The sequence below is a fragment of the Fusarium falciforme genome, chromosome 9, assembly GCF_026873545.1.
Source record: "Fusarium falciforme chromosome 9, complete sequence".
NCBI classification, from domain to species: Eukaryota; Fungi; Ascomycota; class Sordariomycetes; order Hypocreales; family Nectriaceae; genus Fusarium; species Fusarium falciforme.
This window is the reverse complement of record NC_070552.1, coordinates 1,192,601-1,217,950: the sequence shown is the minus strand read 5'-3', so window position 1 is coordinate 1,217,950 and position 25,350 is coordinate 1,192,601. Positions and strand designations below refer to the sequence as shown.

Genomic DNA, 25,350 nt, shown 5'->3' with positions numbered 1-25,350 from the left:
CTGCCTTTGCCTTTTGCCCGTCGTCAGGTCACTCACTGCCCCTTCCGACCGAAAGCTTTGAAGCCTTGATTCCGTTCCCGGGGAACAAGGGTCCATAATAGCTGCCATACGGTGCCTTACCTCACCTCATACCTTTGGGCCTCTGACATCTGTCGTTTCTCACCTTGGTCCTCAATTCTTTCTTTTCGCCACTTGGTACAGCATTTGTACAAGGTTAATTGCAATCGCCTCTCCAAGAGGACCCTGAATAGCATCTCATCCACCATATCAAAAAAGCTTGTACGAAACTTTCCGCTTCACTGCCCCAATCTTAAAGCTTCAACGTTTGTTCTTACACCCTCTTCCTCAGCCGCACGAACCCATCAGTGGATTGCGTTGGGTGCCCAGACTCCATCAGCTTTTCGGCGCTTGATTTTTTTTGGGTACTCTACTCACTGTACCTAGTGCCTCATTTTTTTTTTTTTCTCTCTCTCTCCCCGTTACTCAGCCGAGAAAAAAAAACTCCACCTCTTTCAAGGTTGCAGACACACCCTGAGAGCCTCCCCCGCGTTTCATCGACGACTTTCACCTCCAAGGGTTCAGGGAAGAAGAGTATCTTTTCTTCTTTCCTTTGTTACATCGTGTCACAATCATGGGCAGCCACACATACAATAACCACTCGGACCTGGGCTGGGTCGTCCAGAAGTTTGGCGGTACCAGCGTGGGCAAGTTTCCAGACAAGGTTTGCTACCTTCTCCCCGGGACTCAATTGAGAGGGAATTATATCTTTTGCTGACTTTTTATTGTAAAAGATTGCTAGAGATATTGTCAGGTATGACATATAACACGGGAGAATGGGAAAAGTTGGAGAAGTGAATTGGAATTGTCTCTAACCCCGCCAATAGAGCCAGCCTGTCTCAGAACAGAGTCATTGTCGTTTGCTCAGCGCGGAGCACTGGTAAGAAGGCCGAAGGAACCACCAGCCGGTAAGTATTTCTGTCAATGGCAGTTAATCTGTCAGATTTGACCTTGAGGTCATATATGAACAACTCGGCTAACGGCAAAAGTCTACTCGCCGTCTATGGAAAACTACGCGGCGTCGGTGCCGCCATGTGCGTCGACGAGGACCAGCAGAACGAGCTGGTCGAGCAGGCGCGCGGTCTGATGCTCGACATCTGCAACGACCACGTTTTCGCAGCTGAGGCCTTCATCAAAGACAATGTCCTGCGCGAGACGCTGATCCAGAAGATCAGGGATGAGTGCCAGGAGCTGGTCGAGTACATCGTGGCGGCCAAGCGCTTCAACCTCGAGATCAACTCGCGGGCTAAGGACCGCGTCATCAGCTTTGGCGAGAAGCTGAGCTGTCGGTTCATGGCGTCGCTGCTGCAGGATGTGGTGAGTTACCTCCCTTACCCGGCCGTGTCTTGGCCATGTCTGCGCGAATTAGCAGTTCCGTTCCATTTTGGATGTGATATCCACATATGCACGTTTGGTTTCAGTCTGCGAGATGCCTCGTTTAGATGTCGTGAAAGCTACATCAGGAACAAGCAACATCTCTCTCATGCAACTTATTCACTTGGAATAGTCTGGGGGAATCGCGCTAACATCAGCTCCAGGGCGTTGAATCGGAATATGTCGACCTCTGCGACTCATTCCACTATGATGCCACAGAACGTCTCGACGATGACTTCTACCGAGTCGCCTCGGAGGCATTTGTCCGCAAGATTGTGGCGTGCGAGGGCCGGGTCCCCGTGGTTACGGGATTCTTCGGCAACGTGCCCGGCAGCCTGATCGACGGCGACATCGGCCGCGGCTACACGGACCTGTGCGCCGCCCTCTGCGCCGTGGGCATCAAGGCCGAGGAGCTGCAGGTCTGGAAGGAGGTTGACGGCATCTTCTCTGCCGACCCCTCCAAGGTTCCCACCGCTCGGCTGCTGTCGTCCATCACGCCCTCCGAGGCGGCGGAGCTGACCTTTTACGGCTCCGAGGTCATTCATCATCTTACTATGGACCAGGTCATTCGCGCTCAACCCCCGATCCCCATCCGTATCAAGAACGTCAAGAATCCGCGTGGCAACGGCACCATTGTCATCCCTGATCCTATCCTGTCGGCCGGTAACCAACTCACAAGAGGCTCTCCCAAGCTAGAGAGTGACCACCGGAAACCCAAGCGACCTACTGCCGTCACTATCAAGGATCACATCAGCGTCATCAACGTCCATTCCAACAAGCGCTCCATCTCCCACGGCTTCTTTGCTCGTGTGTTTTCCATCCTCGACAAGCACTCCATCTCGGTGGATCTCATCTCCACCAGTGAGGTGCACGTCAGTATGGCCATCCACGCAGGTAGTCATCAGGTTGAGGCTTTTGCCAGCGCCACAGAGGAGCTTGCCGAGTGCGGTGAGGTCAGTGTTCTTACAGATATGGCCATTCTGAGCTTGGTTGGTGCCGAGATGAAGAACATGGTTGGTATTGCTGGCCGCATGTTTTCGACTCTCGGTGAGCACAATGTCAACCTCGAGATGATTTCACAGGGTAAGTGCTTAGATACTTCTCGGCTGTGTGACGCTACTAACAAGAGTGACAGGCGCTAGCGAGATCAACATTTCCTGCGTGATAAATGCCTGGGATGCCACCCGGGCCATGAACGTTTTGCATACACATCTCTTTACCTTTCTTGAGTAGAATGTGACAGGAGTTGTCATTATATCCATGTGGATTCGGAGGTGTCTTTGGCTCGGCGGTCATTACAAGTATCGACTAGGGAGAGCATTTCACGGCGTTTGGAGTAACATATTGGATGCAGGGCTGACATATAGTAAAAGCGATAGACCGTGGATGGTGGGTAGTTTGCATTGGGTGGATAGAATGGCATAATTTGATATTTGGACTTGTACACCTGGTTTTAAGCTGTGATGTCACACGCTTTTATAAAAACAAAACAAACCATTATACAGGCAATTCAACAATAAGCCCTTATTAATGATTAGATGGCTCAAATGCTTGCACATGGGTGCAAAACCCGTCGCTATAGGGTAATTCCCTCCCGAGGTCGTCAGGGGAAGCTCTCCTGATGCTGATGCGGGGCACCCCCATTGTCTCCTCCCTGGTAGCTTCGCTTCGCCCCTGGAACCAGCGACCGCCAGCTACGTAACCCAACGTCGGATTATGGGTCCAGCGATTCCCACCGACAAGGTTTCTTTTACACCTCAACAGCGACGTTTTGACACTCGAACAATCTCGAATCGTTCAAGACGATAGACGTTGGTCGGCTCCATCGCTAAATGCTGGCGTCGCTGTCCTCGGAGAGCCCGGCGGCCACATGCTGATGGATTGACCGACCTATGGCAGTACGGAGGATAATCAGACGACTGACGACGACCACGAGAACTATATCACGCTGACGAGACGACACTGAACGAACAAGAACGAGACGGACCATAATTGAAATCACTGCGACACACTCCTCCCACCATGTATAGATCAAAGACGGGTGCTGCCAATCGCGGCAGCATCCTGAGCACCCTCAAGGCGACCGAGATGCTCGACTCGAGAGCCAGTCTCCCAGCGGGTAAGAACGCGAGATGTATCATGCTTATGAGCATGTACTAACACCCACCAGAGATCCTGGCAACCATCCTCGATTACCTTCCTGTTGCCGACCAGATGCGCTGTGCCCGCGCCTCCCACCGCCTACGAGAAATGGTCTACGACGACACGCGATGGGTCTCGCGACTAAAGAGCATGGGATGCTGGGACGAGATAGAGGCTCGGAAGCGCTTTGAGGAGGCCGTACGGCGGAGGCGCGAGGCTGCCAAAGCTGCGAGCCAGGCCAATGCGCCTTCTGCCCAACCTGTGGGAACTACACTATTCGATGCGTCCCTAGAGGAAGCCAAGAACCGCACCATGTCTGATATTCGGGATGGCTTCGAGACCATGTCTGTGGGGCAAACCTCCAAGAACCCCGCCGAGGATCCAGCAGCATATCTTGACGTCTTCAAGAAGGTACGGAGTATTCGAGGCGGCGCGAGACACGAGTACGGCAAGATCTACGGCGCCCTGGCACCCTTTTACTACGACCTGGCACGAGCAAAGAGTCACGCAGATCCTATTGTGTTTCAGGCGTTTCGCGATCCTGAGCGACAAGCGCAGATGCTCTCCAACCTGCAGCGCTTCTCCAAAAGCGACTGGGCGCCTGGATCTCATGAACGGACGGAGAAGGTTTCCTCCATGATTGGAATCTTTGAGAGCGCCGTGTTGCGAGAGTTTGAGCAAGGGTACGAGTTCTGGGATGTTGATGGACGTATGCGACGATATGCACATGTCCTTCACACGCTTGACGGCGCAACAGGGGGTGTTGACCTCTTCATCCAGAAACATCCCATCTTTAATGATCGGGAACTGCTGGTGGTGAATTCGATGGACTGCCTTAACCAGGCGCCTGAGGATGACATCACACTTGAGCCTTCGAGGCTGTTTTTCGAGATGCTCCTTGCCAAGGTCAACGAGCAAGCTTCGGTCATGGAGCGCATCTTTCCTGAACCAGCACACGTATTCTGGACTTTTGTGGATAAGGTGAGGGAGGATATTATCATGGAGTACTCGACACCTTTATTCGATGAAGCCCATGAGCGAAGCATCAAGGCATATCTCAAGGCAGTATCCGGCGTCTTTGAGCAGACAATGCTCTTCTTCCAATCCCTCACACCGCCAAAGGGATCTACACGGGACATTAAAGAGGCGGCAAAGGACCTCTCATTACGAGTATTCGAACCGCATCTTGACCTCTACCTCCAGGCCGAGCTGGACTTTTTCACAAACCACGCCGAGACGGAGGTGGCGAGTTGGGAGAAGAAGTTGTCGGAGCAGGACTCGACGATAGAGTCGTTCTACATGTCCAACATCAACCGATCGGCGGACAAGAAGGACTTTCTTAGCTCCTTCAAGAAGGTCGTCATGATGCCTGTTACGGTATTACCCAGCTTCCCCATTGGTTCTCCCTTTGCAACGAGCAAGCCGTCAGCGGCTGCAGCTTCATCCGCGTCCAAAGAGGCCAATGGCTCTGGAAGTCTTACTCCTCAGCCTTCACGGCCAGAGACGCCTAGTGTAGGTCTTGATGGACACAAGAGTCCACTGCCCGCGCAGGCACCGACAGATGAGCTTGCGGCAAAGGCTGCTATCATGGCATCTAAGCTGGAGGGCATCAAGTCGCTCTTTAGCATTGAGATTGCGCTGAACCTGGTGCATGCTGCAAAGACTAGTCTGGGGCGTGCTGCTGTTTTTATCCGTCTGGGCGGACAAGCTGGCGGCGAGGCGCGAGAGCAGTGTGCAAGCATCTTTGTGGTACTGTTGCGTATCCTCGGACAAAAGCACGTCAAGACTGGCTTCGACATGGCCGTCGATCACCTCTCACATTATAACCCCCGAGAAGTCAGCGACCACAACAAGGCGGGCGTGGCGCCGCTCGTCACATTCATCGAGCTCGTCAACGTGGGCGACCTCATCTCGCAGATGATTGACGTCTTTTACGAGCAGCAGCTCGCCGCGCCAAAGATTGCTGACCGTAACGACTTTTTGGACCCAGCGGGTCTGGCCAAGAAGAAGTTTGAGCAGATGCTCGACGAGAGTGTTGCGGCTGGTCTGAATAAGGGTATTGATGTCTTGATGGATGAGGTTGAGTATCTTCAGGCCACGACGCAGCTACCTACGGATTACAACCCGGTTGATCCCTCGGCTCCATCCTCCTCCTCTCCCTTTGGTGCCTCCGCCTTCGGGTCTGGCTTCGGGTCTAGCACCCCCGTCGAAAAGCCTGCCGCCCCGACCGCTGAGCCGGACATTGGCCCGACTTCGACAGCGAAGCGCATCGTCGACCTCGTCTCGTCTCACACAACCATGCTCGTGGGCACGACGGACAAGTCGATGCTGGACGTGTTCAATGGCGAGGTCGGACTGCGCCTCTTCACCGCCATCTGCAAGCACCTCAAGCGCCAGCGCGTCAGCACCGCTGGTGCTATCACACTTATCGCCGACATGAATTTGTATTTCGAGTACATACGCACCCTGCGCAATGCCGATCTTTTGGCCTACTTTGGCGCCCTGCGTGAGCTCAGCCAGATCTTTCTCATTGATCCGCGCCACGCTCGAGAGATGGCTACTGTCATTGCCGATGGTGACCGCTTTGGTGGCGTGTTTCGAGCTGAGGAGGTGTATGAGTATGCCCAGAGGAGAGCTGACTGGTATCAAGTGAGGAAGAGCGTAGAGAGAGCTATGTATGGATTGGAGTGTTTACTTATGTGACGGATGATGAATGCTCATGAATGGGAATCTTGGGTTTGAAGGGAAATGAAACGTCACGAGACATGTTGGGAGCGAGTGTTTTGGTTGGGATATAAAAACAACTAGAATTACGTATCATGATGAATGGGGAAGAATCCAAATCCATCTAATCTAAATGGAAAGCCTTCCATGCCTTTGTTTGCCTCCCCCCTTTTCAGCAAAGTCTTCTTGTCTTGTGTGTCTGCCCAGATTCAAACGCCAAATGATGCCAAAGTGAAACGAGCACCGTATGCTCGTGAAATATCCCCCTCCCCTTCCAATGCGCCTGGTATATAAGTTGCCCCTTTTTTACATGCCTCCAAAGTCGAGCTTGCGAGCAACCTTGGATCCCCGATCGTCGTCAATGACGCCCGGCCTGCGCTTGAGGTCGGCTCCCATCTTGTCGTCGGCCCCGGCACCGCCCTTCTTTGGGAGGTCCTGCTTTCGCGTGGGCTTGGGCTCCGAGTGCCACCACGGGTGATCGAGCATGGAGCGGGCTGTGATGCGCTTCTTGGGGTCGAGGATGAGCGTCTTCATGAGGAGATCGACACCGTCAGAGCCCACACTGCCAAAGCGCATCTCATACCAGTCTTTGCCACGAACCGGGTGCTGTCCGGGAACAGCGTACCCGGAGAGCTTCGTGACGCCGGGCCAGTTGTCTTCGGTAGGTGTGCCGATGGCCTCGCAGACGAGACGGACCTGGTCGAGGTCCGTGTTGCCGGGGAGGTAGGGCGCACGCATGATGAGCTCTGCAAAGACGGTGCCGACGGACCAGACGTCGACAGCGCCGCTGTAGTGCTTTGCATCAAAGAGCAGCTCAGGGGGACGATACCAGCGGGTGATGACGCGCGACGACATGAGCTGGTGAGGGTCGGCAAAGCTGCGCGCGAGACCAAAATCAGCAAGCTTGACCTCCCCGTCAGCGGCGATGAGCAAGTTGTTGGGCTTGATATCACGGTGGAGGACAAAGTTCTCGTGGCAGAACCACACGGCACGGGTGAGCATGCCCATCCAGGTCTTGATGTCTGCTGTACCGTAGCGGACGTTTTCCGTGTCGCGGATGAGCATCTCGAGGTCGCCGCGGGGCAGGTACTCGAGGACGAGGTTGAGGTTCTGGTCCTTGGAGGAGAAGACGGAGAGGAGGGAGATGATGTTTGGGTGGGAGAGCTCCTGGAGGTGCTTGAGCTCACGGACGGCGTCGGGCGCCATGCCCTCGTCGTACTCCTTCTGCACCTTGATCTTTTTGATGGCGACGAGGGTGGACGGCTTGGAACGGAGGTGGCCGAGGAAGACGATGGCGTAGGTACCTTCACCTAGCTTCTTGCCTATAGAGAGTTAGCAATAATGCTTCGTAAGGATATATATGCACGCTGTCACCTTTGACGTATTTCCGCTTCTCCTCGTCGTTCATCTGCTCGGCGAGATCCAAAGTCGCAGGCATGGTGGCTGGCGCAGGCACCGACGTGACGGGTGGTTTAGGAGTGCCATTGGAGGAAGAGGTTTGCGAGGTGACGTTCTTGAGAGGCGAGGAGATGGCGCGCTGGAGGGTTTGGGATTGAGGCACCTCTACCGTGTGGGTGACGACGGGGGAGACTGCCATGTTGGAGGCTTGCGGCCAGCTGGGAGTGAACCAGCGGACGCGTTCAAGGGGAGGGATAGAGCGGATCAAGAGGCGAAGAGAGAATCGCACTCTTGGGAGTAAATGGTTGACAGGTGGGAGTTGGATGAAGCTGAATGAAGCCTACGCTTATCGTTATCGGGGCGTTTCTCCGTGCGTCGGAACATCGGCGTTTAATTCGCCGACTCAACGTCACAGGAGGTACGTACCATTCCTAACATCTCCTCTGCCACGTCTGGTATCCTGACTATGAACCTTCTTCCCATTAGCTTCCAACATGGTTCTCTCATCGGCTTAAAGAGGCTGGTATCATTCATCATGATTTATTCCTGGTGATGCTACGAAAATGAGCCAATTGCTACAATAACATACAACTTCAACTCCACCGGGAAGCCCGAAGCCAGGGGCTGAGCAAGTGCTTCAATCAGAGACCTATCTTTCATGAACACGAGTCTGTGCTTTTGGATATTCTCGTCATGATAACATTCGACTCTCGGAGCTTGCGCGGTCTCTATTAGCCATGGCTACATGAATAAGGACGTAAAAGGGCGCCTCGTGAGGGGAGTTTGCCTCAAGGTTTCACTATTAATGCAGATTACGACTTGAACGACAACACTATCCGAATATCACAGTTCTAGTGAATCTTTGATCTGGATTCTAATTGAAATGAACAAGTGTTCTTATGGAAACTTCAGCCTGGAAAGTAGGAACTCGGCCAAAATCTACAGCGAGGCGTCGAGTTGTGGAAGCCTTCGCCCCCGCCAATATGCATAGTTATTTTATCATGCTGGAACTGCGAAACACACAGAGGCACATAGCCATGTATTTAACTGCCCTGTTCTTCAAGCAATTGAATACCTGGCCTCAACCCCTAACCATCCCACCCTCGCTTGTAATACATTCTTGTTTGTTTTGAGACCGACTTTCATCATGAAGGTGGCTCTCGCCCTTTCGGCGCTCCTAGCGTTCCCGCTCCCTATTATGGGATTCGTCCCCTTTTTCAACGACAAGAATAAGGATCACCCTCTCGTTCGTGCTTCCAAGACCAAGATCACTATTCGCCCATTTGGCCTCTTTGAGAAAAAAAAGGGACCAAAGGTCACTTCTGGTCCTGGGGGTAGGGTGTTTGATGGCCCACTCCGAGCTCGCGATGTCAATCATGGGAATCATGACCATGGTCACCATGAGCACCATCATGAGGGCCATCACGGACATGGTCATCACCATGGCCATAACGAGGCACATCGACATGGACATAATGAGGCTCACCGTCATGGACATAATGAGGCTCACCGTCATGGACACAGCGAAGGACATCGTCATGGCCATCATCAAGAGCATCGCCATGGCCATAGCCAAGATCACCGCCATGGACATGACCAAGTTCACGACAGCGAGCACAGAGAATCTCACGATAACAGGCACAGCTCGACCCATCATGGCCATCACCACCAGACTTCCCACCACAGGCATGGCTTGTCCAGGCACAGGCATCCCACCAAGCACCATCGCCATGGACATCTTCATCCCCATTATCACCACCATCACACTCACCACTTGCATCCCATCAGGCCTTGCTATATCTTGACGGAGAAGAGCCTATGCCGGGATCTTTACATCCTCGCCGAGAAGGCAGATCATGCGGCTCATCTTGTGCAGACTAGTCTCTGCCGCCAGAACTCGACCTGCTGGGATGTGAGTTGACTTCAATGACCATGATGATTTGAAGCTGACAAGGATGTATAGCATATCCGTGAGGCTATCTATAGACTCGAGTATGGTCTTGATCTCTTTGACAAATATGTCGACCACACCACCCTCGACAAGTGCTTCACCCGCGCTGAGGAGGCTGTCGTGACCAAGTGCTACATTCACGTGAGTAACATCCACATAGAGTATGTCAGTTTGGTCTAACATCCATAATAGTATGCTCAATCGGTTATCCGCCTCCTAAAGGTCACCCACGAGTCGGGTAGGTACCTCGAGGGTGAGGTCGACCGTCCCATCCTGACCGCTATCAACAGCTTGCGTGCCGCCGACCGGGTGAGTAGTACAAAGTGAACGCCAAGAAGTGCTTGTACTGAATCATCTGGTAGGCTTTCGTTCTGGATCTTGGACGCCGCATTGAATCCAAGGAATCTCTCAAGGTCATCATGCGCAAGCAGGGTGCCGATGACGGTACTACTGGAGATAGTGTCCAGGAGGCCTTTAACAGGTTCATCTCTACACCTCTGATCACGGGTGAAGATTTCAAGAACTACCCATCCGAAGCCGAGGAAAGGGCTAGGAAGGTTGAGCATTATGGTAAGGGTGGTCGGAAGCACGATAGCCATCACGGTCACGGTCACGGTCATCACGGTCATGGACATCATGGGCACGGTCATGAACACGGACACGGTATCTACCGTGGTTATAAGAATCATGGCCATGATGGTGGTTACACCGAGACTCTTTCTCATGTTCGAAAGGGAAAGGATGGCTATCATCATGTTCACCACCACGGCCATCACCATGGCCAGAAGGGAGATCATCACCACGGACATGACGGCGGTCATCACCGTGGCCATCATCACGGCCATAAGGAGGGCCACCACGAGCTTCACGGGCACAAGAATGAGCATGGCCACGGAAACAAGCACGGTCATAGCCACGGGCATCAGGAAGCCCATCATCAGGGCCATCGCGAGGGTCACGGCCACCATCACGGTAAGCATCGCGGCCATGCTGACCATCACCAGAAGCGCAGCTTTTTCATGTTGCAACAATCCATACGTCCCGTCCTCATGACGGGGGACAAGATAAGGCCGCTGAAGCCGCTGACTCCAAAACAGGAAGAGGAGAACATCCGCCAGCACAGGATCCACGACGACGTCGAGGACACGGTGGAGAGGTGGCAGGGTTCTGACGACATGACGTCGCCCTATAGTTACTACCGCGAAAAGGCAAGGAACGAGCGCCTGCCGCCTCAGTACAGGAATCGAGGCGAGCAGTACGCCGCTGACAAGCTCCGTGAGGACCGCGGTGGCCATGGGAACCGTGACCGCGATAGTCACTACGACGACGACAAGCACCATGGCAAGTTTGACGACGATGAGAATATCGACTACTTCTTTGATGAGCTGGATGATGGTGATGCGCCGCCGTATCCCAAGAGCGAGCACAATGGGCGTCTTCATGATGATCATCGGCATCAAGATACGCCGTATCATCACCAGGAGGAGTACAAGTTTGGGGATAGGAAGTATGGTTAGTCGACGATGGTAGATGGATTGGGAAAAGTCTTGAAGAGAATAATGAATTGTTGTCTCTGGAAGCCATTGGTGCTATGGTATCCATAATTGTCGTCTCTTCTTCAAGGTGCCTGTGACCTGTAAGCCTCTACTGATTGGACATTGAGTGTAAGAGATGTAAAGCGGAACTTGTGATGTCAAAGATGACATCCTGCCCTGAATCAGGGATCTTAGGCACAGACCCACAAGCCCAAGTCATGGGCGGAGAGTTTTCATTGAAAAAGGGAAGGGGGGGGGGAGAATCTTGATGATGTAATCCAAGGGGAAAAGCAAAGAAATGGTATGATGTCATGTGAAGGTTGCATTTACCGAGTAATTTCGCTGTCGTGTCAGTGTCGTGTGCCTTTTTTCTTGGCCTTTTTTTCTTCTTTGTAATACTGTTTCAACAAGCTAAACTGCATTTCATTAAGTCTAATTCTCTCTTTGTCTTGCTTCTTCTCTTTATCTGCTACGCCACGCTTCTTCACTGGACCCCGTTTGACTTGCCGCGTCACCAGTTGAACCGCTGCGCTAGCCCCCTGTCAAACCACGCCACGTCCGCGCCACACAGGTTTACAGTTGCAGTTCATCCCGTTCTTCTTTTCACTGCCTCCGCCGCGTGCTCTTGATTATTTACTTGTTCGGGGAAAAACCAATCGACAGGGCTGAGTCCTTGCCAAGAAAAAGAAGCTGGAATCAATTCGCTATCCCGGACTTTACGCGTTGCGGGACCCCGGGTTGTCCGATGTCTCCGAGATCGTCGGGTGCATTTGAAAGCTAAAATACTTTAGTTCCCGGCCGAGAGAGAGAGACGAAGCATTTCTAACGACTCCATACCTTACGTATTGTGTGACCCATAGAGGAGCATATACTTGACATCATCCTCCCCAATCTTTTTTCTTTTACTATTTCCTTGATATCTGTTTTTAATTTTCTACATCTGCGCCGTTTGTCGCGTGACGGTTTATTTTACCCTCAACTACTCCTTGGGTACTGTCACTTGCTTGATTGGGTACACGCGAGAGCTTCACTTGTACATCAACACCAAAACATCATCAAAATTACCTCCAACATGGCAGTAAAAGGAGTATTCTCATATTGGGTACGTCATCAACACCACAACCCCTCCTCCAACTCTTTCACTAACAGCATCCAGTGGTTCCCCATCATCTCGGGCCTCGTCTGGTGCGGCATGCTCCTTGGCCTCCTCCTCGAATGGCTCGTAAACCAGCATGGCCGCCGCTACCCGACCATGAACGAGGACGCCAACATCGCATACATCTCCAACGTCGGCGCCGACCGTCTCCAGCCGCTCTTCATCGTTGGCTGCGTCCTAACGTCCGTCTTTCTCGACCTCGCCTTCTTCTCGGAGCGCTGGCTGCGACACAACGGCCGTCTCGTCCCCAACGTCTCGCTCGGCGAAAAGATTTTGAGCATCTTGTCCATGGTGTTTGCCATTGTTGGTACTGTTGGGCTTATTTGCTTGTCTATCTTCAAGACGGGCAAGTACAAGGTGCTGCATAACTTGTTCCTCGGACTCTTTATTGGAGGCTACCTCATCTCTGCTGTATTCATCTGCTCTGAATACCAACGTCTGGGCAAGAGTATGTATACCCTCACTTTGTCATAAAGCACCCTCTAACATCACCAGAATACCACGAACACCGCATGCTCCGCCTCTCCTTCTGGGTAAAGCTCGCCTTCATCATCGTCGAGTTCGCCCTCATCGTCGCCTTCGGCGTCCTCAGCCGCCAGAAGAAGCGAGATCCTGCCGCCGTCCTCGAGTGGATCATCTCCTTCATCTTCACCTTCTACGCCGTCTCCTTCGTCATCGACCTCTACCCTGCCGTCCGCACAAAGAGCCCCGACGCTAGGTACCCCAAGTCTTACCTCGTCCCCTCTGCTTCTGCCACACCCAACGACGACAGCGGTAACGGGTCGAGCAGCATTATCTACCCCCGCGACGTCGAGATGGCCCAGAACGGTCCTCTTCCTCGAGACTTTTAAGACTCGATTCATCAACACCATACATAAATACATACATTACATCTCCAACAAGACATAATTACAAACACACACACACACACACACACACACACACACACACACAAGACATCTCGCTTGCATGGGATATGCCGGAATGATTCCCCCTTTTATGGTTGCATGGCGTTGTAGGAAACAGGAACTGGCTCAAAATAGAGACAGCACACATTCTATTTGGTTAATGGCAGCATTCTGGACACTGTTAGACATTGGGTAAGACATTGGATGCCGCCACGACTCTGTTACACTAGCTTAGACATTCATCATCTTGTACTGTACATACATACAATCTGTGCACACACTGCACCTTTTCCATCATGACCATCGTTTCCAACGTGAAAAACATGTCCACTTGTCGTATACTCAAAAACACATGTATCCCATCTCCCTGAAAAATAGGATCCTCATCATTGTCATACAAACATGATACGCCACGCTCAGGGACTGCGCGTCATCCAAAGACATTGTCGAATAGGAGACTTCCACTTAACTCCGACACCAAACTCAAGTAATCACCCCCCAATGACACTCCTCCCATGTTAAACACCCAATGCTATGCGCCAGGAACCATCCAACATGTCACTGCATACTGTAGTAAGCAGCTTATTGATCCATCATCTCCTTGAACCGAGAATCCCGGGATGGACTAGGCGTCTCCCGCACTGCCGGATCCTCGATCGCTGGGGGCGGAGTGATCGCCAGGCCTCGGGTCCTGTCCGTTGTAAAATCTTCGAGGGTGCTGACAGGGCTGACGCCTCTAGAATCTCTCCGTTCCGGGTCGCTCGTCTCGGCTTCGGCGCTTCGACCGGCCAAAGCAACGTCTCGCATGCTCGACGGCCGGTTATCGAGACTTGTCGTACTATGATTCAGATCTGATCCCCGAAGAGCGGCACCTCCGATGAAGCTGCGTCTCTTGTCGCTGTGGGTCTCCCTGTCCTTTTCTCCCAGAGACTTGCCTCGAGAGAAGCGGTTCCTGATCCAACCCTTGACCTTGGAAGTGGGTGACATTCCCGAATCACTCATTTTGCGCTGGTTGTCCGTATTGCTTGTATCCGTGTCAAGCCTCGTTGCTGTAGGTTGCTCAATCGGTTCCGTCACAAGTGCACCTCCAGCCTCTTCACTTCGAGCACTTGCATGATCGTCAGTGCCCTCTTCGCCTGTAACCACAGAATCGCCCCTGGACCTTCGCTTCTCCTCCTTGGCGTGGCGTTTCTCCTCCGCCCTGGCTGCTTTCTCTTCTGCTTTTTTGGTCTTGTACTCTTGCTTTTCTTGTTCTGAAACATGTGTTAGTTCCCGTGTACCATTTCGCTGACAGACATCTCACCTTTCAGTTTCTTGGTAATCTCCTTAATCTCTCGCTCTCGGGCCTTTTGCTTCTCTTGCTCGGCCTTCTTTGCCTCCTCCTCAAGCTTGAGCGCCGCGAGTCGCTCCCGCTCAGCCTCTGCCTTCTCGTTGATGTCGTCCAACACAGGCTTCACTCTCTTGGCTGCAATCGTGTTCACCTCGTGAGGGTCCATAAACTTCCCACCTCCAATGTCAACCTTGCCCTTGTTCTCGTTTCTAGCATCATGACTGGCGGTTGCTACTTGGTGAGCCTTGAGCTCCCACTCGTTCAACAGTGTTGGGTTAACCATGCCGGTTTCGTGGTACACCTTCTCATCCATGCCTTGAAGCCGAGCCTTGACGTTGCGCTGCGCCGCGGCAAGTAGTATGCTGCGATCCTCCGCGCGCTTCTTCTCGTCAACCTCGGAAAGCTTGTTCGAAAAGAGTGACATTTGCTGTCGAATCTTTTCCGACTGTTGCCGATCGTCAAGGTCACCGTCGCTCGATGACCGGCGTCGCAGTTTCGAAGTCAACATAAATCTGCGCCGAGACGAGGTTGAGTTCCCATAGTATCCCTGGAGGTCTCGGGTTTTCTGGTGCTCCTCTTCGAGTTTCGCTAGTCGCTCTTGTGCTTGCTTGTAAGCGGCGTCCTGGAGATTGATGTATGGCTTGGGTTGTGCCACGTCGGAATCCTGGCCCTGGTTGTCCTTGGTCTGGTCAATCATCTTCTGTTGCTGTGTGTACATCTTCCGTGCCATTGCGACGGCAGTTGCGTGAAGTTGCTCGTTGGTTTTTCGTTCATCCACCTCTGGCTTCACAGGAGGATGAGAGGTAAACATATTGCGGGTCATGGTTGTGATAGGAACAGCGCCTGCGCTTTCTGTCGATGGCTTAGATCTGAGACTGGCTTTATGCGCCAGAGTTGCACCACTTAACGCATCTGGTCGTGTGCTCGCACCGGGGCTTAGAGGGTCACGGCCAGGAGGGGCCGTAGGTGTGGACTGAGCGCGGCGTCTGGTGGTTGCCATGGCCCCTTTGGCTGCGGCGAGAGACTTTTGACCCTGAAGTGAAGAGTTGGAGGTCGTTTGGTGAACTTGTCGGATCGAGTTGGATCGATTTGTGTTGAATGCCTGGTTGGCAGCAGAGCTTCCCCAACCCTCGTGAGACTTGCGTTGGATCGACGTCTTGTTTGCTGCATTTGCAGAACCCACTGCTAGAAGTGCCGCCTGTTGGCCTGCAGAGTTGGATGTTGGTTCCCATGAAGGCGCCATCTTGTAGTTCTTTGCTAGAGCGGCCGCCGCGGAGGCCGAAGACGTCTTGTCGGGTTTCCAAAGCTCGATGGTTTTCTGGTTGGACCACCCTAGAGAAGCCGCAGCACTTGCAGCAGCACCATCGGGGCGGAGACCGGTAGAAGGAAAGCTGGGAAGATCGCGGGGGTCAGCGTATTTGAGCCGTCCCGAGTTGTGCACTATTCGCATGTGAGTGAGCTGGTGGGCGGGATGCTGGGGGGTGTCAGCCACAAGAGTACATACCTGGGGCTGTCGCGGACTGAGACTGAATCATGGTTGGCTGCTGGGATGTGCCGGGGGGCATTACGCTGCACGTCAGAACAGACGTCGCCTCTGAGTGCGTAGACCTTCGTATTCAAAATGCAAGTGGGCGAACCCGGGGCCAGAATATGACGCGGGACAGTGGTCGAGGGCACCCGATGGGCAGTGATGGAGCCAGTAACAGGACGCTTGGCGGTTTGGAGACGGGGTCTCGGGAAGCTGTCCAAGTTCCTGCGCCGAGAGGGTGTCGTCAGGTGTCTTGTCAATGAATCGTATTCGTCCTGGTCATGGGCCTGTAGGATTCTGAACTGGAAATCGAGTCCTGCTTGACGGTGGAGACGGAAGATATGTTTCGCTGCAGGGAGCAACGAGGTAAAATGCGACAGCTCAAGGTCTTGATGATGTATGCAGAGGTAGGTTGCATCTAGGGACGGTAGGGATGCAGGCAGTATCTGTAGTTAGCTTTCCCGTCTTCTTGGTCGAGCGATGAAAGAGAGGAAAGGATCAGACGGCTAGGAATAGACAAAGATAGGGCCAAAGCAAGATTTATTCGAGAAGACGATGATGATGCTGAGAGCGACACCCTCGTGGCGTCCCTCGCTCGAGTGATGGCGTCGTTGGCCCCGAGACGAAAGCAGGCGATGGCGCTTTCCTCCTGCGCCGGCATACGTCAGGTAGCTCCTTCCCTTTTCCTGCCCGCGATGCTGATACCCCAGATGGTGCTCGGTGCTGACGTCATGGGGCCCGGGGCGATGATCTCAAGGCGCAGGCGCTAGCGACGAAAGCGGCAATCGTGGCACAGTGTGCACCGCGTTTTACGCACATCCCGGCCGTCGCTCAGCTGGACCAGCGTGGTTCACGGCTGGGTTTCCGTGACGTCGGACGCCGGGAGGCTGAGCCCGGGTGGAGCTGTCGAAAATCAAGACATCCAACAATAGCGTCTCTGTCTCAATCACACCAGAGAGATCTTGACCGGAATCCACGGGCAGCTCAAACTGCTTCTCGGTGTCTCACCACCTCGGAGGGCCACCGGAGACCATGACACCACACCGCTATCAATCCGCACTGTACGCCCGTTAACCTATTTTTTGCAGTAGCTGAGATGCCCATCCCCATTGGCATCAATCAACGTTTCAGCCCGCCAAACCCACCAGACTATCGAACTGCCGACGCCTGAATACGAAGTCTTGGGCTTTGGGGGATAAACTAGGCTGAGATTCCTAGCTCTTACCAGCCCTGTACCGACTGGGCCTTGACTTTTCTCAGTTCCTTGGAATGAGACTCAGTCCCTCCGCTATTGGGATCAACGCCGAGTTTCACCCTTTTTGTCTGTTTAAACTTGCGCCAGCGGGCGGGCCATCCGCGCTTGAACCTTCCGATCACTGCAGGTGACCCGGGAACTGGTTGATCGGCCCTCCGTCGTCCCCGGTCCGACGTCCGGCACTTTGTGTTACACAGAGCTACTCACCGGAACTCTCTTTGTCCGTTTCTTGGTTCAGTTGCCTATTGTGAGCCAGGCGACTTTGTCTGGAATTGCCATTGAGACTGTCGAAAAGAAAGATTCTTGGCAGCCTTGTAGTGACACTAAGGATGAGTTCCAACGTTGGCCTTGAGAATGTTCTCAACTTTCGCGACGTTGGCAAAACAGTGAACGACTTTCTAGGCACAAGGTATTAAACTGTCTAATTTCTCTGCAATCATAAACACACAATTAAGGATGACCCCTAACGGTGAACAGGAGGCTTAGAGAGGGCGTCTTTTACAGATCTGCAAGATTAGGTGCGAGACTCATCCATCCCTTAACCCAGGCCTTGCTAAGATGGCGCATGTAGATGATGCTACACTCTTGGATAGAAAGCTCATTAGAGATGGTCTTGGTATCAAGACTGTCATAGACTTGCGCACCAAGTTTGTACTCCTTGAATTGACCCTCAAAGACGAAATATACTAACACACGTCCAGAACTGAGCACCTCAACCGGGTCAAAAGGCGACAGGAGCAATCCAATATTCCTGCTCTCGTCAAGTCCAACACAGCTCTTGCAGAGCCACTTCATATCCCGGGACTGGAATATCAAGAGATCAAGATTACTGGACGTCCCTTTGAGTTGTTTCTCCTGCGCCAACTCTCATGGTGGGATTTCTTGTGAGTTGCTCAAAACTGTTGTGTCTTGACAGTTGTGATGTCGATTAACATTTATGCGAAGTCACTTTTTGTTCCTCTTCCTTTGCGGCTACCGCATGGAAGCCATCAGCATCCTTGGCCAACAGGTCATGATACCGCGAGGCCTTGTCGGCCTTGGTCTCGATACCCTCGACCAGTCAACAAGAGAGATCCGCGAGACTTTGTCTCTATATACGACCGAGACAACTCTGCCGTCCGTCGTTCACTGCACCCAAGGCAAAGACCGTACAGGTATAAGACACACCATATCGACTGTCAGTATTGCATTTTGGCACTGACACATGCGATAGGTCTCGTCTGCACTCTAGTGTTGATGATCCTCGATGTTCCGGTGGCCGCCATCGAGCATGATTATGCCCTCACCGATGAAGCGCTCATCCCTGAGCGAGAGGAGCGTCTGGTCGAGATCCGTCAGATAGGACTCACTGATGAATGGGCTGACACGGCAAAGGACATGATTGTAAGGATCGAGCAGCACCTTAACGAAAAATATGGGGGACTAGACGCCTATCTGGACGGGATAGGATTCGGTGCCGACGATAGAGCAAGGGTTCGTGACGCGTTGCTCTACTGAGATGACAATACACGGTTGCATGGCGAATGGTTTGTTTGACTTTGAGATGCTTTGTCTATTTCTTTCTAAAGCGGCCCTGCAGCCAGCATCTATACATCTTGAGCTTGGATGCTCGGTTGACCAGCAGACGTCGATCAACACCAAGGTTCTCTATCTCGAACCGAGGGATCTCTGTCTCTGTCTCTGCCTCTTCTGCCTCCGCCACACCATCGGCACTCTCAGCCGCTGGTGCAGCTAGAGGAGAGGGTTCTTGAAGTGCAGCAAGCTCCTTGGCCTTGCCTGACCAGATATCGGCGAGCTGATCCTTGTCAAAAAAGTAAACGCGGGTCCCATCGCCTCGGATGTAAAAGTTTTCGTCCAGATAGCGACCCTTGCGGAACCGGACCTGGGCAAGATCTCCTCTTCCATAATCTCGGAAGCAGACCAGGCCGCCAGGCTTGAGGACTCGGTGGACGTTGCTCACGGCCTTTGGCCACTGGTCGGGAGAGAGAGCAGAGAAGATGAAAATCAGCACGGCGACGTCTACGGAGCCTTCCTCGAGTCCAGGCGGTAAGCTGTCACTGGTCACGTCCCAAACGTCGGCCTGGATCGACTTGGGATCGTATTCTTCATGGTTCCGGATGACCTCTACAGCAGTCTTTGAGTAGTCGCAGGCATGGATCTTTAGTTCCGGGTTCTTATTATTGGCCAGGATGGGGAAAGCCGTGTTACCGGCACCTGCGCCAATCTCGAGGAGGACCTTGGGTCCGGCATCTTCCTTGGTTACCTCGGCCAGCACGGGGAACTCCTGCTGAAGCCATTTGCGGTTCTTGAAGAAGTTGGCCGAGTTGTTCTTGTAGAAGAGATTCCACCACCTAGCAGGGTCGATACTGAATTTTCCTGAGTTGTCATGTTAGCAACTCTTCATAAGAGGATGTTGTGACAGCAAAGTGTAAAGGATGGTGTTGATCAGATGGGAGCGAAAGAATAAGAAGGTATAGTTTGTCTTCAGTAGGCTCAGATGAACTATGCATTGGTTTTGTATCATCATGAACACCAGGCAAAAGCCAAGGCAAAGGAGAAACTGGAAATGCAGATGAGGGATGACTTACTCTTCTCAAAGTCAGAGACGGGGTTTTGGCGCTGCTTGGCGTACTGTTGCTCCGCATACTCTTTGTATGCATCGTCAGTCTCCACGTGGTCCCAGGCGTTGAACTCAAAGACATCGTCTCCCTCGTTCAAGTACCGGCTGCCAAACTGGAAGGGATCACTCCGCTTCAAGTTGTTGGCAGGATCATGCGATCGATGAGGCGGCACCTCGCTCTCAGGCGCCTTGGCTTCCGTGTCAGCCTTGGTGATCGGATCCTTGACGTCCAGCGCGGCCAGCTTCTCGACAGGCACCGACTCGATTGTCTGGCTCACGACGGCATCGCCACTTGGCGTTGACGACGCCATGATGGAATGTGGTGATCCTTGGAGCACGCACTCGCAAGCGCAAGTGAAGTGCTTCTCACAGCACGAGTGTTTTGCGCCGCCGGAGTGAAGATGAAGGATGCTTCAAGTTCAAGAAATTTTTCTGCAGAGCAGCCTTTTGTTGAAATTCTGAGAGTGGGGGAGCTCGACTAGCCTCTGATTGGCCACAAAGCTGGAGCCGGATTTTCTCAAACGCCGGGTTCCTGGAGCTTGAGCTAGCCTAGCCAATCATGTGAAAGCCTACCTGACCGAATAGCGCCCTCATCAAGCCTCCTGTGTCCATTCGAGCCGTCATTCTGAGGTCGACGGTCAACAACTTTCTCGACATCCAGCTATTTCAGTCGTCAATTCCTCGTCTACGGTTTTAAGGTGCTATAAACGTCTACGCGACTTTAATTCAACGCCCACCATGGCCCCCTCGCTCCTCCAGCCGCAAGGCCACCTATCACCAACCGAAGCTCTCCAGCTTGCGCAACAAGCTCCCATCATCTTGAAGAACAACCCTAAAGCCTTCTCTGCCTCGCCTCTCGCATCACTTTTCTCGGCCACCGAAACCGCTGATCTGTGGACCATCTACGAGAACCTTCTCCTCTCATGTCTTCGAACGGGCGACGACGAATCTGCGCACCAAGTTCTTGAGAGGCTGGTGTTGCGATTCGGTGACCAGAATGAACGCGTCATGGCACTCAAGGGACTTGTGAAGGAGGCCGAGGCAACAAACAACAATGAACTTACGCAAGTGCTTAAGGAGTACGAGGACATTCTGGAGGAGGACGGAACAAACATCGTGAGGATGAACTGCTCGTGACCATCCAAGGATGGCAGACTGACGAGCAACAGCCTATTGCGAAGCGACGAGTAGCCCTCTTGCGATCTATGGGAAAGACCCCTGAAGCGATTTCGTCATTAATATGGTTGCTCGATTTCAACCCTACGGACGCCGAAGCATGGGGAGAGCTAGCGGACCTCTACCTGTCCCAGGGATTGTACCCCCAAGCTATCTACGCTTTGGAGGAAGTGCTGGTGTTGGTACCAAATGCGTGGAACGTATGTGGCCTCATTGTTGCCCCTGTGAAACCCCCATCTGACAACCTGACCTAGATGCATGCACGCCTCGGTGAGGTGTCGTTGATGGCAGCCAATGAAACGACCGATGGCTTCCCTCAGAAGTTCCTGGCAAATTCCGTTAAGCGGTTCTGCCGAAGCATCGAGCTCTGCGAGGACTACCTGCGGGGTTACTATGGCCTCAAGAAGGTTACTGATAAGTTGCTGGCCGAGTCTGCTAAACTCAAGAAGCACTCGGAAGGAGACGAGTTCTCTCTGCCAGACCAGGCAACAATCGAGAAACTGAACCAAGCGGCTACCAAGAAGCTAGCCGAGATCGTTCGTCGCTACGGGGCCCAGGAACCGCTGTGGCAAGGATACAATGCAGATGAGATTGCTGCAGCCCGTGACCTGCTTGACAAGTCATCGTCAGAGGTGGTCCGGTAAAGGGACTACGTCTTGACAGTGACTCAGAATAGCGGGCACACAGGGTGACGAAGCGTACCGGGAGCTTGCCAACAGTGTCTCTGCCTAAGAAACGGGGCGCAAGAAGACCCCTGACTAGTTCATACACGACAGCAGAGGGGGCTTGAAGTCGAGAAGATGGGTGCCAACATGGGCTCTCAATCTGGCTCTGGCTCTCGGCCAGATGCGAGCGGGAGGCAGCAACGGGGAGTTGGGCGATGCTGGGCATTTGGCACGTGGCGCCATAGAAGGACAGGAGGTGGGGTGTGCCATGCTCGATGTGGGCGGTGATGGAGTTTGGCAGGGAAGACAATGCCTGAATGAAGATATGAGGCCTACCCAAGACGTTGAGGTGACGTCTACCTTGAAGCCTTGGGCAGGAATCTCGGGTTTTTGAGGAGGAGAGGGATGACTGGCTTTCCTAATGTAATATCCAACACGGCGTCTGGTGCAACCGACTTGTGGACGCGATACATAGTCTCTTGGGTCTCACCGTGACTGAGGCAGAATCAGCAAATTCGAGACTTGCAATTCCAAGTGGGTTCTCTCCACGTCGAATGCGCAACATCATGATGGGCACCTACTTATGCCCATGCGACTGTGGCCCTGTCCGCGGACGGCTTCTTGGTGGAGTCTCCCGAAGGAGCCGCTGCGGGAGAGAATCTGGCACCTCGAACGGCGCATTATTGTTTGATTTGGTCTCGATTCCCGAGTGTCTATTCTCCGAGGATGGTCCATGCCTCACTTTTAACAAGTAATCTAGAGCCTCTGTCATTGGTCGCCTCGTCGAAGATCAAGTGGCCGATCTTGGCCTGGCGCCATGAAGGGCGAGTTGAAGAAAGATATGGATGGATGAGAAGAATTATGGCTGTTCCGCCACTGCCCACATGGCCGCAGCTGGATGGCTGAGGCTCTGCGGGAAGGCGGAAATCCTGTCATTTGATGCCTATCATTCCTGACCGGGTGGTTCCAAGTTGAAGCGAGTATGTGCCAATGTGAGCGCCAAGTCGTGAGAACTAGCAAGGCCTCTGAGACGGTTGATAGCATTTACACCAAACATGATATAGTGATGGCCCAATACGGACTGTATGAGGGGACAACAAGCATTTCTCACCGTATCTTGAACTCGTCCCATATTGCGGAGGAGACTAGGAAGCCATGCAGCGCCATGGTCCGTGATGAGCTGGCCCTGTGAAGCGATGGACTAGAGGGCATCGGGCCTCAACGCTGAGATGGGGCTCCATCCCCAGCCAGTCGCGGAATGGAGGGCATCGGGTTGCAGAGGTGCTGTAGGTGATGAGTTTGGACTCGAATTATTGACTGAAAGGAGAAAGGAAAGAACATCAGAGTGGAATTGACGAGAGGCGGGTTGATATAAGGAGACGTGGTTTGCCAATGCCTCAAGTCTTCTCTCCATCTCACTCACCAACCCTATCAACACTGTATCCGTACATCTTCTAGACTACAATTAAGCAACCCCCAGTACCGTTTTTCAGACTTTCAACTGTACGGGTACGGTAATCAATCAGCTCCTGCGCCTCGGTCCGTCCCGATTTACGTTATCACCCAAGACGTTTAAAACTGTACTTGGTTGGACAACGACGTCGCACAGCCCGAGACGAAGCCGTCAACAAGAAATTCAGCTTCATGATGGGATCATGCTCTTTGTCGATAGTAATTGTTTTCACGACAACAAATATCGACAATGTCACGGGCCGAGGGACTCGAGTGCGTATCAGTGGCGGCTAGGACCGCTCGAGGTATCCGATGGATAGCGGTCAACTGCAACTATTCTTCTAGCGGTCAGACCGACAAATGTTCCGCTCCCAATCGTCGCCCGTGGTGGGTGTCAGCTTGAAGGCGGAGGGGAGCCTGGAACCTCACCATGGCTCCCCAGCAACTCGACGGCGTAACGTTGGGCTGCAGTACAGCAACACCGCCCTCTCGTCTTGGAGCCCGGGCCGCCTTTTTACTTTTTTTTTTTTTTTTTTTTTTTTTTTTTACCTCTTGTCGTTTTTCTTATTTCCTGATGCTTCTTTCTTTTTCTTCTTTTCTCTTCTTTCCCTCCCCTCTTCTCCTCATTTCCGCCTCCCCCTCCGTAACAATTCCTTGTGTGCACGCTGCCATTGTCTCCCATCCAACCAGCCAAAAGCCCATGTTTTCTCATGCCCTAGGTAGTTAGGCTGTGTTTTTGCATTTCTAGTGACCTTTGACCTGCGCCAACAAACCGAGGCCATCCTTGGCTCTGACCTGCACTTGCACTTGGGCGCTTGGGCAACTACCCCACCCCACCACACCTTAGGTCCATTCCCCAAATCGCCGCTAAGGGAGCTTGCCCGGGTGTTGTCCACTGCCGACTCACACAAAACCAACCACAACAACAAACAAAACCTTCCTACACAAGACGACGACTCTCCCACAAGATTTCGTCAGATACAGAGTCTCGCAATACGGTCCAGCTCAACCGCAGGGGCTGCCAGCACCTGAAACTCTACGGTATGTGACAACCTCTTTGGCTGTGTACTCGTCGTTGTCTCCCTGTCTCGTCAAGCTTCCATCCATTCCCTTCGCATGAATCTTGTGTCTCGGGTGCGTCTGGGGTGGGCTCAACTCCAACAAGATGATGGTCCATGTGATCCCATCTGGCGGCTTCGAATCAAGCGAGCGACCGAGCGACCGAACGACCACGCAAACATGCGGCGGCGGCGGACTCGGCAGCAGGTCAAATGTCTGCATGACATCCAGGCCATGGGCGCTGCGCCTACGGCTTCTCCCAAGGCATTCATTCCCGTATCCATCTGAGTTCCCGCTGTCGGAGCGGATGCTACCTCCGTCCTGCTGTCGTCTCTGCCACTATCAATGCTCCAGCGCCAATTCTAGCTTCTTCCATGAGCCATCGGGCTTTGTTTGAGGCTCCCTGGTTTTTGGCCCCCACCAGCGTTGGGCATTGGCATCCACGATCTTTGACGCCCTACCACCAACCCACCGCCATGCGAAACGCGGGCGCACCACAGGGCGGAGAGAGCCTGTTGACAGGCACGACTGGGCAGCGGATGCCTGGGTCAGAGCCCGGGAGAGCCAAGATTTTCAAGGGCATCGACTCCAGAGCCGGACACTTCAAGGGTTGGTGGACCAGTCGCTGGCCAGTCCAGCATCTGCGCGCCAGCTCCAGCCCGACGAGCGCTAGCGAACACGCTTGGACAGGGTCCCCCATTGACTCCATCGACAGGGCGACGAACCAGGGTGTCCCGGTCCCGGGCGGCTGACAAGAACCGTGCTTTGGTGCCCAGCAAACCCAGCCGAGAAGCACATGGCAAGTCTTGTTGGGCATGGGCATGGACATGGCCTGGGATGAGGACGCCAACGCCAACGTCGGGGAGCGCTGCTGCCAGTCGATAGATGCTTTACTGCACAGCATCGTGTCAAGGCCATTCTTGTCATGTCGTCCTTCCAATCCTCGGAGCCGGGTTCGCAGAAAGGGTTTCGCGCCACCATGTCGTTGTTCGGTACTCATGCAAGGGAGGGGATGCTAGC

General features: G+C 53.2%; 9 protein-coding genes across 9 annotated transcripts; 6 read left to right on the top strand and 3 right to left on the bottom strand.

The window, feature by feature from the left end:
• Positions 1–631: 631 nt before the first annotated feature.
• On the top strand, positions 632–2,664 carry NCS54_01125500 (Aspartokinase; the record flags this gene model as incomplete). Its single annotated transcript, XM_053156536.1, has 6 exons — positions 632–721; positions 792–811; positions 885–965; positions 1,047–1,374; positions 1,596–2,514; positions 2,567–2,664. 6 exons carry the CDS (start codon positions 632–634, stop codon positions 2,662–2,664), a joined length of 1,536 nt encoding a protein of 511 aa, XP_053012511.1.
• A 789-nt stretch (positions 2,665–3,453) lies between these two features.
• Positions 3,454–6,276, top strand: NCS54_01125400 (F-box domain-containing protein; the record flags this gene model as incomplete). The annotated part of the gene is made up of 2 exons (XM_053156535.1): positions 3,454–3,550; positions 3,602–6,276. The coding sequence occupies 2 exons, from the start codon at positions 3,454–3,456 to the stop codon at positions 6,274–6,276; spliced, it is 2,772 nt and encodes a 923-aa protein (XP_053012510.1).
• A 327-nt stretch (positions 6,277–6,603) lies between these two features.
• On the bottom strand, positions 6,604–7,894 carry NCS54_01125300 ([RNA-polymerase]-subunit kinase; the record flags this gene model as incomplete). Its single annotated transcript, XM_053156534.1, has 2 exons — positions 6,604–7,619; positions 7,672–7,894. The coding sequence occupies 2 exons, from the start codon at positions 7,892–7,894 to the stop codon at positions 6,604–6,606; spliced, it is 1,239 nt and encodes a 412-aa protein (XP_053012509.1).
• Positions 7,895–9,062: 1,168 nt separating this feature from the next.
• Positions 9,063–11,163, top strand: NCS54_01125200 (Hypothetical protein; the record flags this gene model as incomplete). Its single annotated transcript, XM_053156533.1, has 5 exons — positions 9,063–9,295; positions 9,484–9,607; positions 9,659–9,787; positions 9,839–9,955; positions 10,009–11,163. 5 exons carry the CDS (start codon positions 9,063–9,065, stop codon positions 11,161–11,163), a joined length of 1,758 nt encoding a protein of 585 aa, XP_053012508.1.
• Positions 11,164–12,253: 1,090 nt separating this feature from the next.
• NCS54_01125100 (Hypothetical protein) lies at positions 12,254–13,188 on the top strand (the record flags this gene model as incomplete). Its single annotated transcript, XM_053156532.1, has 3 exons — positions 12,254–12,283; positions 12,338–12,785; positions 12,833–13,188. 3 exons carry the CDS (start codon positions 12,254–12,256, stop codon positions 13,186–13,188), a joined length of 834 nt encoding a protein of 277 aa, XP_053012507.1.
• Positions 13,189–13,827: 639 nt separating this feature from the next.
• Positions 13,828–16,140, bottom strand: NCS54_01125000 (Hypothetical protein; the record flags this gene model as incomplete). The annotated part of the gene is made up of 3 exons (XM_053156531.1): positions 13,828–14,498; positions 14,549–16,015; positions 16,080–16,140. 3 exons carry the CDS (start codon positions 16,138–16,140, stop codon positions 13,828–13,830), a joined length of 2,199 nt encoding a protein of 732 aa, XP_053012506.1.
• Positions 16,141–17,687: 1,547 nt separating this feature from the next.
• Positions 17,688–18,855, top strand: NCS54_01124900 (TYR-PHOSPHATASE-2 domain-containing protein; the record flags this gene model as incomplete). The annotated part of the gene is made up of 6 exons (XM_053156530.1): positions 17,688–17,767; positions 17,836–17,876; positions 17,930–18,005; positions 18,060–18,242; positions 18,304–18,512; positions 18,572–18,855. 6 exons carry the CDS (start codon positions 17,688–17,690, stop codon positions 18,853–18,855), a joined length of 873 nt encoding a protein of 290 aa, XP_053012505.1.
• A 55-nt stretch (positions 18,856–18,910) lies between these two features.
• Positions 18,911–20,289, bottom strand: NCS54_01124800 (Methyltransferase-like protein; the record flags this gene model as incomplete). Its single annotated transcript, XM_053156529.1, has 2 exons — positions 18,911–19,734; positions 19,947–20,289. The coding sequence occupies 2 exons, from the start codon at positions 20,287–20,289 to the stop codon at positions 18,911–18,913; spliced, it is 1,167 nt and encodes a 388-aa protein (XP_053012504.1).
• Positions 20,290–20,716: 427 nt separating this feature from the next.
• On the top strand, positions 20,717–21,798 carry NCS54_01124700 (ER membrane protein complex subunit 2; the record flags this gene model as incomplete). Its single annotated transcript, XM_053156528.1, has 3 exons — positions 20,717–21,094; positions 21,148–21,354; positions 21,409–21,798. The coding sequence occupies 3 exons, from the start codon at positions 20,717–20,719 to the stop codon at positions 21,796–21,798; spliced, it is 975 nt and encodes a 324-aa protein (XP_053012503.1).
• Positions 21,799–25,350: the final 3,552 nt, after the last annotated feature.